This window comes from Gossypium arboreum, chromosome 7 (genome assembly GCF_025698485.1).
Source record: "Gossypium arboreum isolate Shixiya-1 chromosome 7, ASM2569848v2, whole genome shotgun sequence".
NCBI lineage: Eukaryota > Viridiplantae > Streptophyta > Magnoliopsida > Malvales > Malvaceae > Gossypium > Gossypium arboreum.
The window spans coordinates 18,637,633-18,652,020 of NC_069076.1; the positions used below are offsets into that span (position 1 = coordinate 18,637,633).

Here is a 14,388-nt window from a genome sequence, read left to right on the forward strand (position 1 = left end):
GCTTGATAAGGTCCCCTTTACTCTTCATAAAACCAGAATTACATCTAACAAAACCACCCATATCATTCCTCACAGTTGCTGCCCGACCTACAATGCCTTGATCAGCAAGCACTGCTCCATCAAAATTACATTTCAACTTACCAATTGGCGGCTTGTGCAAACAAAATCACCCCCAGCAATTGGCTGCCAAAAGGGCAACTAATGCTCAAAAACCATTTGAGCTTCAAGTCAATCATGAAAAATATAGTAACGTGTTGTACAACTTTTCCTGGCGAGAGACTATTTGCAGCATATATGCCAAATGTTACGTTCAAGGCTTATAATATATTTCTTCATCAATATGTTACGAATATATGCCAACGTAAAGATTTGTTTGAATAGATAAACCAAGGATTAACAGAAAAACAATGAGACATAAAACCAGTCTTTCGTATATTAATTTATTTCTACTTCTTCGATACGTCTCCAACTGGACTACATATTTTATATAATTGCCTCACAGTATATTATATAAATATGTATATCTGTAAACATAAAATATTGCAAGTGGATGGGTATATAAATAATCATATCTTAAAGATTTGTTGGTAGTTGAGCGAAGAGTTGTTTGAAGAGATAGAATACTCTAAAATAATGAATGATAGTTATCCGTGTAACATTAAGTTTGTGAAACTTCTCTCTTCTTATATGATACTTATAAAAGTTATATATGTGTTCGGAAAGTAAATTTAAAATTTCATTTTATATTAAAAATTTTAAAATTATTATTAACATTAAAAATTTTAAGTACTTAACAACGTGAAAGTTTAACCCGTTCTTATGTTGTATCGTTTCACTGTAGCAACAAAATGATCTTTAGAGGAAAACTCTTTTCCCACTTCTAAATCACCCGAATTCAACGAAGAACTCGCATGGTCTAGTCTTCTATGTGGTAGTTCTGCAAACTCCAACGCATCTTCTACTAATAGTCCACATTATGCATGTGGGCTGGAGGTGAGTAGAACCGTGGATCTTCTTTGGCATCTTCACCTGGACCTTCAGCATCTGAACCTCCATCTTCTAGTTCAGTTGGAAATGGGTTCGGTTAAGAAAATAATACATTTTTTGATCCATTGGCACCAAGCTCTCGGATTGGATTGGCATCAGTGTCAGTGCCCGTTTCATTCTCAACCCTACTAACATCTCCAAGGTTGAATGTCCCCTCGATGGTGTGTAACACCCCTTAACCCCAAACCGTCGCCGGAATAGGGCTACGAGGCATTACCGGATATATCAGACAACTTATGGATATTTTACAATTATTATAACATTCATAGTATAATTGAAGAATTATGTCTCTATAATGGACTTTCGAAGCCCAACACAAGTATTAAAGTGGAATGGAACGGGACTTGTTCGAGTATTCAGAGATTTTTTTTTTTTTTTACAAAAATTTCGACAACATTTCTTCTTAATTTTTACATAAAACCCCCTGCAAATTCAAACCAAAAACCAACTAATCCAAAACCAATGGCACAATCAAAAACAATTTAAACCTAAATATATCTAAATCATAACCAATTCATTAACATAGTCATTTAATAACTAAACATTCATAATATTAATCCAAATTAACTAATAACTTCATTCATTTTTCATTCCAACTTATACCAAATTATATAATATAATATTTACTATTTTATCAAACGAATAACAAAATATGGTATGCCATTCTTATAACCAACTTTACAAGTATATCTGTATAACTTACACAACACCTAGTACATGCCACTTTCAATTAAGAAAGAAAACATCACCCAAAATTTGCTGGAGTCGGGATCGTTCAGATGCTGGACCGGGGTACTAGACTCCTATTAACCTGCGCACAGAAACAACCGCACGCTGAGTATTCCGTACTCAGTGGTATTACCATAATTCAAATTATAATAGCAATAAAGAATTTTAATTACCAAACATGTAACTATCTAATTTCACAAATATCAATTCATTTTTAAACTTTCATTAATTAATAATAACGATACAATTTTTATCTATTCTTCAGTTTCTATCACATATTACATGTAACAATTTCAATCATTACATGAACATTAAGTTCATGCCTTTCATTTTCAATCTCAATTTCAATCCACTATTCAACTTTTTCATTTCTTTCAATATTTCAATAATATAATCAATCAATTTATTTTAAATTTCTCATCTTAGATATTCACCCTATTAACAAATCCGGACTTTGACGGATACACGGATTCCAACCCAACACACCAGTATGGCACATTGTGCCTAAAACGGTACATAGTACCTGATCAGTATACGACACATAAAGTGCCTAAAACGACACACGAGGTGCCTGATACGACACACGAGGTGCCTGAAATACGACACATAAAGTGCCTGATCAGTAAAGCCGGCAAATTCCCGTACACTTCCAGATCCTATGGCATGCCAATTATATCCGACTTAGCCCGACTAGTTAATAGGGTATTTCAATTCTCAATTCACTTTCATTTCCATTCCAAGATTACTTTTCAATTAAAATTTTCACATTCAAATCAATTTACAATTCAATTATACATACACATTCACCATTCAATTCAATTCTCATTCAACTCAAATATCAATACTTACCTTATAATTCACTTATTAAATATAGAATTGATATAAAACATTTAATAAAAAGTAATTTGAATTATAGTAATACAAACCGTGAATTTCTCGTTTTAATCCTCGATAGCTTTCTCCTTTCCTTTGTGCACCGATGTCTTGGGTTCTTTGTTAACTACGAAAATAATAATAATTTATAATCATCAATATCACACAATTCAATTTAACCCATGAGCCTAAACATGCAAATTTAACCATTTTTATACACATAATTCCACTATTTACTTATATGTTCATTCAAAGCTGTCTACTTGAGTCATTGTTACTAAATCATTTATATCTTGAGCTAAGAAACTCCAAATTAAGATCCACTAATTTTCCCTGAAACTAGACTCACATATCTTCTTACCATAAGATTTTTAGAATTTTTGGTTAAGCCAATAAGTACAGTTTATTCTTTAAAGTTGCCCCTGTTCTGCTGTCAAATAGTTTCGACCATTCTTTACTAAAAATTAATTATATCACAGTACAGAACTCGGATAATATTCCCGTTGATTTCTCCTAAAAATAGACTCATTAAGGATTCTAAACATATAACTTTAAGCCTCTAATTATTTTTCTTCAATTTTTTGTGATTTTCCAAATTCAGAACAGGGGAACCCAAATTTATTCTGACATTGTCTCACAAAATTTATTATATCTCTTAATTTACAATTCAATTGCTTATATCGTTTCTTCTATAAGAAACTAGACTCAATAAGATTTAATTTAATATTTTATTCATCCTATAATTTAATTTCTACAATTTTGGTGATTTTTCAAACTTAGGCTACTGCTGCTGTCTAAAATATTCTTAGTACAAAATGTTGATTTACTTTAATTTCAATTTAATCCTAACTAAATTCACTTACTTTTCTATCTTAATTCATACTTTATTTCTATTCAAATTTTTCCAAACTCATACTTAACTATTGTTAGAATTAAGTGACCCAAATTCTTATTTAAATAAAATACGATGGAAAATAAAATAAAAGTAAAATCCATATAGAACTAGACTTCTTTTATTTTATTTTAGAATAAGGTTTTTAAACCTTATTAAACTCCATCTATTTTATATTGATTAGGATAAGGTGTTTCAATCCTACTAGAATATGGCTTTGCAAGCCTATAAATAGACATAGTCTATTCCTCTTGTATTTGAGTAAAAATTTTTCGACATAGTGAATTTTCTTCTCCTCTGCCCGTGGTTTTTTTCCCGAAAGGGTTTCCACGTAAAATTTATGTGTTCTTTATTTTTATTTATTTTATTCTATTTTATTTTTCACAAATTGGTATCAGAGCTTCCGGGTTATTCATCTCGATCACGGTAATGGCGTCTTTGAAGTATGAAATTCCGCTGTTGGATCGCAACACCAGATTTGCGTTGTGGCAAATTAAGATGCAAGCAGTTCTTGCACAGATGGATCTAGAGGATGCCCGCTAGGATAGATAAGATGCCTTCGACATTAACAGATGAAGAGAAGAAGCGTAAGGATCGAAAGGCATTAACACAATTACATCGCATTTGTCCAACGAAATTTTGCGGGATGTGATGAAAGAGAAAACCGCCATTGCATTATGGAAGAGGCTAGAACAAATATGTATGTCGAAAACTCTAACAAGCAAGTTGCATATGAAGCGGCGTCTTTATGCTCATCGTTTGGAGGAAGGTGCGTCAGACCGAACACTTAACAGTGTTTAAAGAAATTCTCTCAAACTTGGAGGCCATGGAGGTTCAAGATGATAAGGAAGATCTAGGGTTGATTCTACTTTGTTCGTTGCCCCGTCTTATTCAACCTTTAGAGACACGATTTTATATAGCCGAGTCTCTCACGGTTGATGAGGTTTATGATTCTTTAACCTCGTATGATAAGATGAAGCATCTTGTGGTTAAACCCAACTCTCAGGGAGAGGGTCTCATTGTTCATGGGAGACAAGACCGGAATGTTGATGATGATCGTGGTAGAACACAGGAACGGAATCCTCGTGGTAAATCTAAGGGTAGATCGAAATCTTCAAACAGAGGTAAAACTTGCAACTTCTGCAAGAAGAAAGGGCACATTAAATCTGAGTGCTATAAGCTACAAAATAAGATTAAAAGGGAGGCTGCGAATAAAAGGGAAAACAACCGAAAAATTCCGTGAAGTCGATGTTGTAGAAGACTACAGCGATGGTGAACTTCTAGTTGCTTCAGTCAATGATTCTAAAGTAAGCGAGGAGTGGATACTTGATTCAGGCTGCACCTTCCACATGAGTCCCAATCGGGATTAGTTTACAACTTATGAAACAGTATCTGAAGGTGTTGTTTTGATGGGAAATAATGCTTCATGTAAAATCGCGGTGTTGGAACAATTAAAGTTAAGATGTTTGATGGAGTTGTCGAACACTTAGTGACGTGCGGCATGTTCCGAATTGAAAAGAAATTTAATTTCGTTGAGTACTCTTGATTCAAAAGGGCATGATACACACTGAAAGTGGGGTTTTAAAGATTTCCAAAGGGTCCCTTGTTGTGATGAAAGGGCAAAGAAAGATTGCCAAGTTATATGTTTCTGTGGTTCTCTCATTCTCGGTGATGCAAATTGCCGCTTCCTCTTCCTTGTCGATGATGATATTACTAAACTTTGGCATATGCGCCTAGGGCATATGAGTGAGAATGGCATGGCGAATTAAGCAAAGAGGACTTCTTAATGGGCAAGGAATTTGCAAACTGAATTTCGTGAGCACTGTGTTTTTGGGAAGCAAAGAGAGTTCGATTCACTAGAGGAATCCATAACACGAAGGAAGCGTTGGAGTATATCCATTCGATCGTGGGGGTCGTCCGAGTGCCTTCGAGAGGTGGAGCTAATTATATGCTAACCTTTATTGATGATTTTTCCGAAAAGTTTGGGCGTTCTTCCCGAAGCGAAAAGCGATGTGTTTTCCACATTTAAGTCTTGGAAAATTATGATTGAAAAAGCAGACGGAAAAGCAGATAAAATACCTCCGCATGCACAATGGCTTAGAGTTCTGCTCGATGAGTTTAATAGATTGTGCAAGTCGGAAGGATCATGAGACACTTGACGATTCGTCATACTCCACAAAAAAACGGCGTTGCGAGCGAATGAACGAACGATCATGGAGAAGGTTCGATGTATGTTGTCAAATGCCAACTTACCAAGTCATTTTGGGCGAAGCGACCTCTCTTGCATGTTTTTGATCAACCGATCTCCATCCGTTGCCATTGAGAAAAAGACTCCACAAGAGGTATGGTCTGGTAATCCTGCTAATTATTCTGATTTAAAGATTTTTGGGTGTCCTGCGTATGCTCATGTTGATAATGGAAAATTGGAACCGAGATCCATTAAATGCGTTTTTCTTGGTTATAAAGTGGTGTAAAAGGCTATAAGTTATGGTGTCCTGAAAATAGAAAAGTTGTGATTAGCAGAGATGTTGTTTTGATGAAACCGCTATGCTACCTAACTTATCTCTTAAAGACTCTTCCAATAAAGAAAACCAAAAGCGGTGGAGCATCGATTAATACGAATCAACTCCTCAAGCCAAGTACAAAATTGAGAATAGAGTTGCTTCTTCACCGCAATACTCTATCGCCAAAAACAGGACAAGAAGAGAAATTAAACCTCCAAAGAAGTATGCCGAGGTTGATCTAGTTGCTTATGCTTTAAATGTGGCTGAAGATATAGATGCGAATCAAGAGCCATTTAATTATTACGAGGCGATTAGTGTGAAGACTCGAAAAAGTGGATGTTTGCTATGCAAGAGGAGATGGAATCACTCCACAAAAAGCAGAACATGGGATCTTGTAAAACTTCCTAAAGGTAAAAAGGCAGTTCGTTGTAAATGGGTGTTTAAAAAGAAAGAAGGGACTCCAGGAGTTGAAGAACCCAGATATAAAGCAAGGCTTGTTGCAAAGGGTTACAGTCAAATTCCAGGAGTGGACTTCACAGATGTGTTCTCTCCAGTTGTTAAGCATAGTTCGATTCGAGCTTTGCTTGGTATTGTTGCCATGCATGATTTGGAGCTTGAGCAGTTAGATGTAAAAACTGCATTTTTGCATGGAGAACTTGAGGAAGATATTTACATGCAACAACCAGAGGGTTTTATAGTCTCGGAAAAAGAGGACTATGTTTGCTTGCTGAAAAAGTCCCTTTACGGTTTGAAACAGTCACCAAGACAGTGGTACAAGAGGTTTGATTCCTTTATGACTTCTCATGATTTCAAAAGAAGTAGTTTTGACAGTTGTGTCTACTTTAAGAAAAACAGTGATGGTTCTTTTGTGTATCTACTTCTTTATGTTGATGACATGTTGATAGCGAAAAAGATAAAGAGAGATAAGAAAGGTTAAAGCCCAACTAAGTGAAGAATTTGAGATGAAAGATTTAGGACCAACAAAGAAGATACTTGGTATGGAGATTCTCGAGATAGAAAAGCAAGTAAATTGTACCTAAGTCGGAAGGGGTACATTGAGAAAGTTCTTTGCGGGTTCAATATGCAGAGTGCTAAGCTGTTAGTACTCCTTTAGCGACCATTTCGGACTTTCATCGGCCTTATCTCCTCAATCGATAATGAGATTGAGTACATGTCACATGTTCCATACTCTAGTGCAGATAGGATCTCTCATGTATGCTATGGTTTGTTCACGTCCGTTTATCATATGCGATCGGTCGATTAGCGAGATACATGGCGAATCTGGTAAAGAACACCGGAAAGCGATTCGATGGATTTTAAGATACTTACGAGGCACTACTAATGTTTGCTTACAGTTTGGAAGAACTAAAGATGGAGTTATAGGGTATGTTGATGCTGATTTTCTGGAGACCTTGATAGAAGAAGATCTCTCATAGGTTACGTCTTTACAATCGGAGGTTGTGCAATTAGTTGGAAAGCCACTTTGCAAACTACGATCGCTTTGTCTACCAACTGAAGTTGAGTACATGGCGATTCTTGAGGCTTGTAAAGAAGCTATTTGGTTGAAGGGACTATTTAGTGAACTCAATGAAGACCTTCAAATCAGCACAGATTTTGTGACGATCAGTGCCATCTTTCTTACAAAAGATCAAATGTTTCATGAGCGAACAAAACACATTGATATTTGGTATCATTTTGTTCGTGATATTATTGCTCGTGGTGATATTGTTGTGAGCAAAATTAGCACTCATGAAAATCCTGCAGATATGATGACTAAGTCACTTCCTATAACCAAGTTTGAGCATTGCTTAGACTTGGTTGGTGTTCATTGTTGAAGTTAAACCCTTAAGGGGTTTTTGGAAGAGGTGAAGAACTTGTTTATTGAAAGTTCGCGATGAAGAACTTGTTCATTGAGAATTTGTGTCAAGGTGGAGATTGTTAGAATTAAGTGACCCAAATTCTTATTTAAATAAAATACGATGGAAAATAAAATAAAAGTAAAATCCATATAGAACTAGACTTCTTTTATTTTATTTTAGAATAAGGTTTTAAACCTTATTAAACTCCATCTATTTTATATTGATTAGGATAAGGTGTTTCAATCCTACTAGAATATGGCTTTGCAAGCCTATAAATAGACATAGTCTATTCCTCTTGTATTTGAGTAAAAATTTTTCGACATAGTGAATTTTCTTCTCCTCTGCCCGTGGTTTTTTTCCCGAAAGGGTTTCCACGTAAAATTTATGTGTTCTTTATTTTTATTTATTTTATTCTATTTTATTTTTCACAACTATTAAATTTCCAGCATATTTTCATAATTTCGAATTTATTTCCATTTAATCCCTAAAACTCAAAACTTATAGCTTAGTTTACGATTCAATCCTTTATTCAATTCCAATCAAAATTTCTATCAAATAAACCCCCAATTCCATCATTTTATTCAACATGAACCAAACTTAGAAATCTAATGACTTTCAAAATTTCTACTTAAAACAAGTACTATTTATCTCTAGGATTCCAAAAACTTAAAAATCATAAGAAAATAGGCTAAATTGGCTTACCAAATTAACTTCGAACCTTTAAACCCTATTTTCCCTTTTTCTTTTCTTTCTTTCTTTCTCCCCTGTTTCTTCTCTGTTTGCTTTCCTGCTATTCTGCTTTCCTTCCTTCTTTTTATTCTTTTGTTTCTTTCCTTTATTTCCTTTTTATTTACTTTACTTTTAATAATAATAATTTAATATATATTTTAACACATAAAATCTCGATTTTTATGCTTATGTCACTCACTTAGGACAAATGGTATAATTATCATTTTGGTCCTCTTCATTTTCTTTTAATCTACAATTTAACTTTCATCCTTTATTCAATTTAGTCATTTTTCCTAATTACTCTTAATTAAGCTAAATTCACCTAATTTAAACCTAATTAAACACATCGCTAAACTCATAAATATTTCTAGTAATTATTTCGAACTCGATTTACTAAGACGGAGGCCCGTTAATGTACTTTTCTGATGCCCGTGAATTTTGGGTCATTACATAGTGGATGTCGTAGGGAGTACATCATCCCTTCTTGTGTAGTTGTCGAAACAATCAAAATCAACTATTGGTTGCCAATTGTTGGAACTTGATATCATTCCCCTGTAAGTGTTCCCAGCAATGAACATCGGTTGACTGAAGTTCAAATCAAAACCACCAATTTAGTGTCATGTAGTGGTCCAGTATTTTGTGTTACCACCAAACTCCGACTGTTCAATGTTTCTCCTGTCGTTGTTGACATCTAGGGCCGAAACAAATGAGTGTCTTCCTATTGATGATTCTGAGATATCATAATGGGAACTTTCTAGCAAAAAGGTGAACCCACCGCACAACTTTGTTATTGGACTCTTCGCCTATTCTTCCGTTATGGCCTCTCGAACAGGAACATATGTCAACCTCCGAGGGCCTTCATCTGTCCTTACAAACTCCGCATATAACTTGAGAAATGGTGATCCACTGTTCATATGCATTTGCACAATTGCCTCCAACCCCCTCACACCTCTAATATAGAAAGCGTCATATCTAACGAGGTCGATCGAAGCACAAAATCGATATTTAAGGGATGATACTCTCATCTGGTTGGATCCGACGATTTTCCACCTAATTCTTATCTGAAGTTTGGTCAGTTGTATTTTTAGTTAAAAGCCAACAATAATGTATTCTCTGATAAAAAAACGACCCACTCTCGATGTCACGCACTTCATCGTCGTAATAAACAATAGTATTAATTCGTCCACTCATTTTCAACGAAATAACATATTCCACATGTTCGAAACAAAAAAAAATCATGTAGAGAAATAGTGTTGTAATTAAATATGAACAACAAAAAACGATCATTACTTTATGTAAATTGTGTGGTAACTCCATATTATGTCTTATGTGTGAACTTCTCTTATTCTGATCTTCTTTGCTCATAAATGCCTTATGGCACTCAATGATGAAATAGGTTGCTTTTATAAACCCAAGGGTGAGTGCCAGTTGATTTAGAAAATTTTCTCGAGCTTGTGGGAGTTGAAATTCTTAGAGAGAAAGTGCTCTACGTAGGACGTTTTTTCAATGCATGTAAGATAAAAGCATTGAAAATGCCTCCACAGGAAGCGTTTTCTTGCCACATTAGTTGAAAACACGTCCAGTTGGAGATACTGTCAGTGCTTTTCTCTTATATGCATTGAAAAAAGTCCTACATGAAATGCTTTCTCTCTAAGAATTTCAACCCAAACTTTTAGCCACTCAACCATCACATATCCCAAGATTCTCGGGATATATTTTCTGAACCTATATCAATGTTCGAAAATAATGCACTGAAATATTCAATCAAATCGAGTAGTTCGAGTTTCAATTATGATGTGAATTGAATTTTATAATTCAAATAATTAAAATATACGATTGGTGTAAATATGATGCTTTTAAAATTGAATTAAATAATTATTAACTTTACATCTAAAAGAATTATTAAAAAATTATATATAAAAATTAAAATAATATATAAAATAATATATAAAAAATTATAAAATATATAAAAAAAACCAACCCTAATCCCAAAAATGTAAAACCCTGCTTAAAAAACCCTGGACACTAATCCTAATTAAAAAAAAAACAAAATTCTGACCCTAACTAAAATGTTACACATAAAAAACAATTTCAATTAAAAGCGTTTTCATAAAATAGACATATTCTCATCATTTTTCGATAAAATTATCCAAACACTCTTTTTTTTGACATTTTGAGAAATTCATTCAAGTTTTCAACAAATTTTTTTTTTAAATCCAAGCTTCACATGAATCATGGTTTGAATATAATATATTAATATAATAGTAAGTTTGAAATATGGATTGAATTAAGTATGATACAATGAACCCAAAAGACTCGCATCCTAGATTTATATTTGAATTTTTTTTTTTGGTTAATAAATCAAATAATATTTGGCCAAAGATATATTGTATTTCTTAATAAACTAATTATTAAGGTTGCTCAAAAGTCGAATTCAAAATTTATTATCCATGATTTCAACGAAATTTCTTTTACCAGTTTGGCACACACTCGATTGACGATGTGACGTTAGACAATTAACCCAAAAAAAAAAAAAGTGAAATTCGACCGAAACAGGAAAAAAAAATATTGGCGATGCCACATTATTAATTATTTTATGTCCAAAAAGTCCCCGTCCCTGAGACTTTAGGACAGACAACCGGTTTAGGACCGAATCACCGAAACAGCTACTATAAAGGAAATCTACAGCTTGGATATGTCTGAAAACCAGATTCCCTCCCCCTAAAATAAATATATTTATAAAAAATGGTCGTCTACCCTACTTGTGTACCCTCGCTGTCTCGAGCCTTCTTTTGAGTTTCCATGTGCTTTCTTTCCCCTTCCTTTCTCTCCTCACAATCCCACCTCTGTTTCCATTGATTATCAAAAATCTGTTACCCAATTCTCTCATTCGATCATAAATGTCACTCTCTTGCGGTGTCGAATGCGTTCTCCTGCTTGGCTGTTCGCGTTGGGCATGGAGACGCTGCACCTACGTTGGTTCAAACGACAGTGAAACCTGGCCGTTAGCCACCCCCGACGAGTTCGAACCTGTCCCCAGAGTCTGTCGTTTAATCCTAGCTGTCTACGAACCTGATCTCAGAAACCCCCAGTTCCCTCCCGACGGCGGCTACCGACTCAACCCTGACTGGGTCTTGAAACGCGTCACCTACGAAGACACCCTCGGCCGTTCTCCGCCTTACCTTATCTACGTCGATCATGACCGGAAGGAAATCGTGATGGCAATCAGGGGACTCAACTTGGCCAAGGAAAGTGATTATAAATTGCTTTTGGATAATAGGCTAGGGATGCAGATGTTTGATGGAGGATATGTCCATCACGGGCTGTTGAAATCGGCGGTTTGGCTGTTGAACGTGGAGAGTGAGACGTTGAAGAGGATTTGGGAAGAGACTGGGAGGGAATATCAGATGATTTTCGTGGGACATTCGTTGGGGTCAGGCGTGGCGGCGTTGATGACGGTCTTGGTGGTTAATCACAGGGATAGATTGGGTGGGATTCCCCGAATTAAGCTTAGGTGCTATGCGCTGGCGCCCGCCAGGTGTATGTCACTTAACTTAGCTGTCAAGTATGCTGATGTTATACACTCCATTGTGTTGCAGGTGAGATTACTTATTTTTTGTACTCAGAATTGTTTTCTTTCTAAATTTGTCTAATGCATTTGGAAGCACACTAATATTTCAACAAAAAAATGAAGAGTTGGTATTAGTGACATTTCCGAATCACCTCCATTCAGTGAATTTAGATTGTCAACAATCTCCTTATCAGCATGAAATTATAATTGGTTTCCAGGATGATTTCTTGCCTAGAACAGCCACCCCCTTGCAAGATATCTTCAAGTCAATTTTCTGGTTAGTTTGTGTGTTTTGCATCTTTTCGTTGATATTCTCTTAGAGCTTTATTATTTCTATTATTATTAGTAGTAGTAGTATACCTTAAACTAGGTCTTGATGCATTGGACAGCTTGCCCTGCTTGTTATTTCTTGTTTGCTTGAGGGATACCTTCATACCAGAAGGTAGAAAACTTAAAGATCCAAGAAGACTTTACGCACCTGGACGGATGTACCATATCGTCGAAAGAAAATTTTGCAGGTACCGATATTTTCACTCTCTTGCTTCTTCTTCATCTTTACATTGACCGACGCATTTTGAGTATATTTGGATGACTTCATTGCCCTGCAAAATGAAAACATACAAAAAACTTTTCCCTTGCAGGGTTTTTGCCTTTGTTCTTCTCCTTCAAGTTTACTTCTATTTGTCACATAGAAAATAAGCTGTGTCAAAATTATATTCTTTAGTTGCTTTTAGTCAGTGAATGCATTATCAATGACATTGCTAAAAGCTATTGAGACTGTCACATATTTTACTCCTTGCTTATGAAGCAATCAATTGATATCATAAATTGAAGTTCGGATAAATTTGAGCTACCATGTGGATGCTTGTTACTAGAATAAGTACATTGAACACACACAACTTAGACGTTAGGAAGCTATTTCATAGTTTACTTTTATGTTAGTCGGACTAGGGTATAAGTGTTGGATATGGATATTACTCGTATATTGAAAAGAATTTTCATTATTGAAGAGTTCTAAAATTTCGCTACCTATACTTGTTCCTTGAATGATAAGTTACCAATATTATTTACAATTTTATCTTGGATTATGTTGAGTTTATCTCTATATTTGATGTTAAGTTACCATGTGATTTGAGTCTGCAGATGTGGGAGGTTTCCTCCAGAAGTCAGAACAGCCATTCCTGTCGATGGGAGATTTGAACACATTGTGTTATCATGTAATGCAACATCCGATCATGGAATAATTTGGATCGAAAAGGAAGCAGAAAAGGCTTTGGAGGCAAGTGTTCTTTGTTTGGGTTTAACATTTAAGCTTCTCAGTTGTATCATGGATTACCAGCAATGGCTTACTTGTTGGTTCCTACAGATTATGAGGGAGAACAAATCTGAGACGATAACTGTTCCCCCAAAAATACAGAGACTGGAGAGGTTGCAGACCATTGAGGACGAACACAAAGATGCGTTGGAAAGAGCTGTCAGTTTGAATATCCCTCATGCTGTATCCACAGTCGAGGAACCGACTGAAAACAAGGAAATGGAAGCAGAGGCTGCCAAAGCCAATAATGGAGACAGCCCGAAATCTGAACCGGAGTTAAGCTCTAGAGGGACTAACTGGGACGAGTTGGTTGAGAAACTTTTCAAAAGGAGTGAATCAGGGAAACTAATGCTAAAGAAGGAATCAAATCCCACTCAAACCCAATAGCCTACCAAAAATTATTATTTTTTGTTTCTCAGTTTCCATGGCATTACGGGCGACTGTACAATTGAGGTTGATCTCATAGAACAATGATCCATTGATAATGTATATACATTCTTTCAATTTTTGTGATGATTGGAAACTACATCTATTCAATATAATATGATATATGTAAAAAGAACATATGAGTGCTCATCTCAAATGTAGACATCTCTTTTATGATATTGCGTGTTGTTAGCATCGATAATGCATATTGCATTTTTAAAAGAAGAATAGAGTTTAAATTTAGAGAATAATCATAAATCTCAAAGATAGACTGAAAAAAAGTATTGAGTACAGTAGATGTGTTACTCTCAAATGTTGACATCTCTTTAAAAAGAAAAATGATATTGCTCGCAAATGTTGGAAGTATTGATAAAGCATATTACATTTTTAAGTTAAGAATGGAGTTCAAATTTAGAAACAATTTTATTGAAAGGGGTAATCAT

General features: G+C 35.1%; 1 protein-coding gene across 1 annotated transcript; it reads left to right on the forward strand.

Moving 5' to 3' along the window:
- The first annotated feature begins 11,065 nt into the window (after positions 1–11,065).
- On the forward strand, positions 11,066–14,081 carry LOC108461739 (uncharacterized). Its single transcript, XM_017761663.2, has 5 exons — positions 11,066–12,232; positions 12,423–12,481; positions 12,594–12,722; positions 13,348–13,483; positions 13,571–14,081. Exons 1-5 carry the CDS (start codon positions 11,534–11,536, stop codon positions 13,904–13,906), a joined length of 1,359 nt encoding a protein of 452 aa, XP_017617152.1. The 5' UTR covers positions 11,066–11,533; the 3' UTR covers positions 13,907–14,081.
- Positions 14,082–14,388: the final 307 nt, after the last annotated feature.

Coding starts and splice junctions, on each gene's coding strand:
- LOC108461739 (XM_017761663.2), top strand. CDS start 11,534: ATGTCACTCTCTTGCGGTGTCGAATGCGTTCTCCTGCTTGGCTGTTCG. Junction 12,482..12,593: donor ATCTTCAAGTCAATTTTCTG/GTTAGTTTGTGT, acceptor TGCATTGGACAG/CTTGCCCTGCTTGTTATTTC. Junction 12,723..13,347: donor GTCGAAAGAAAATTTTGCAG/GTACCGATATTT, acceptor TTGAGTCTGCAG/ATGTGGGAGGTTTCCTCCAG.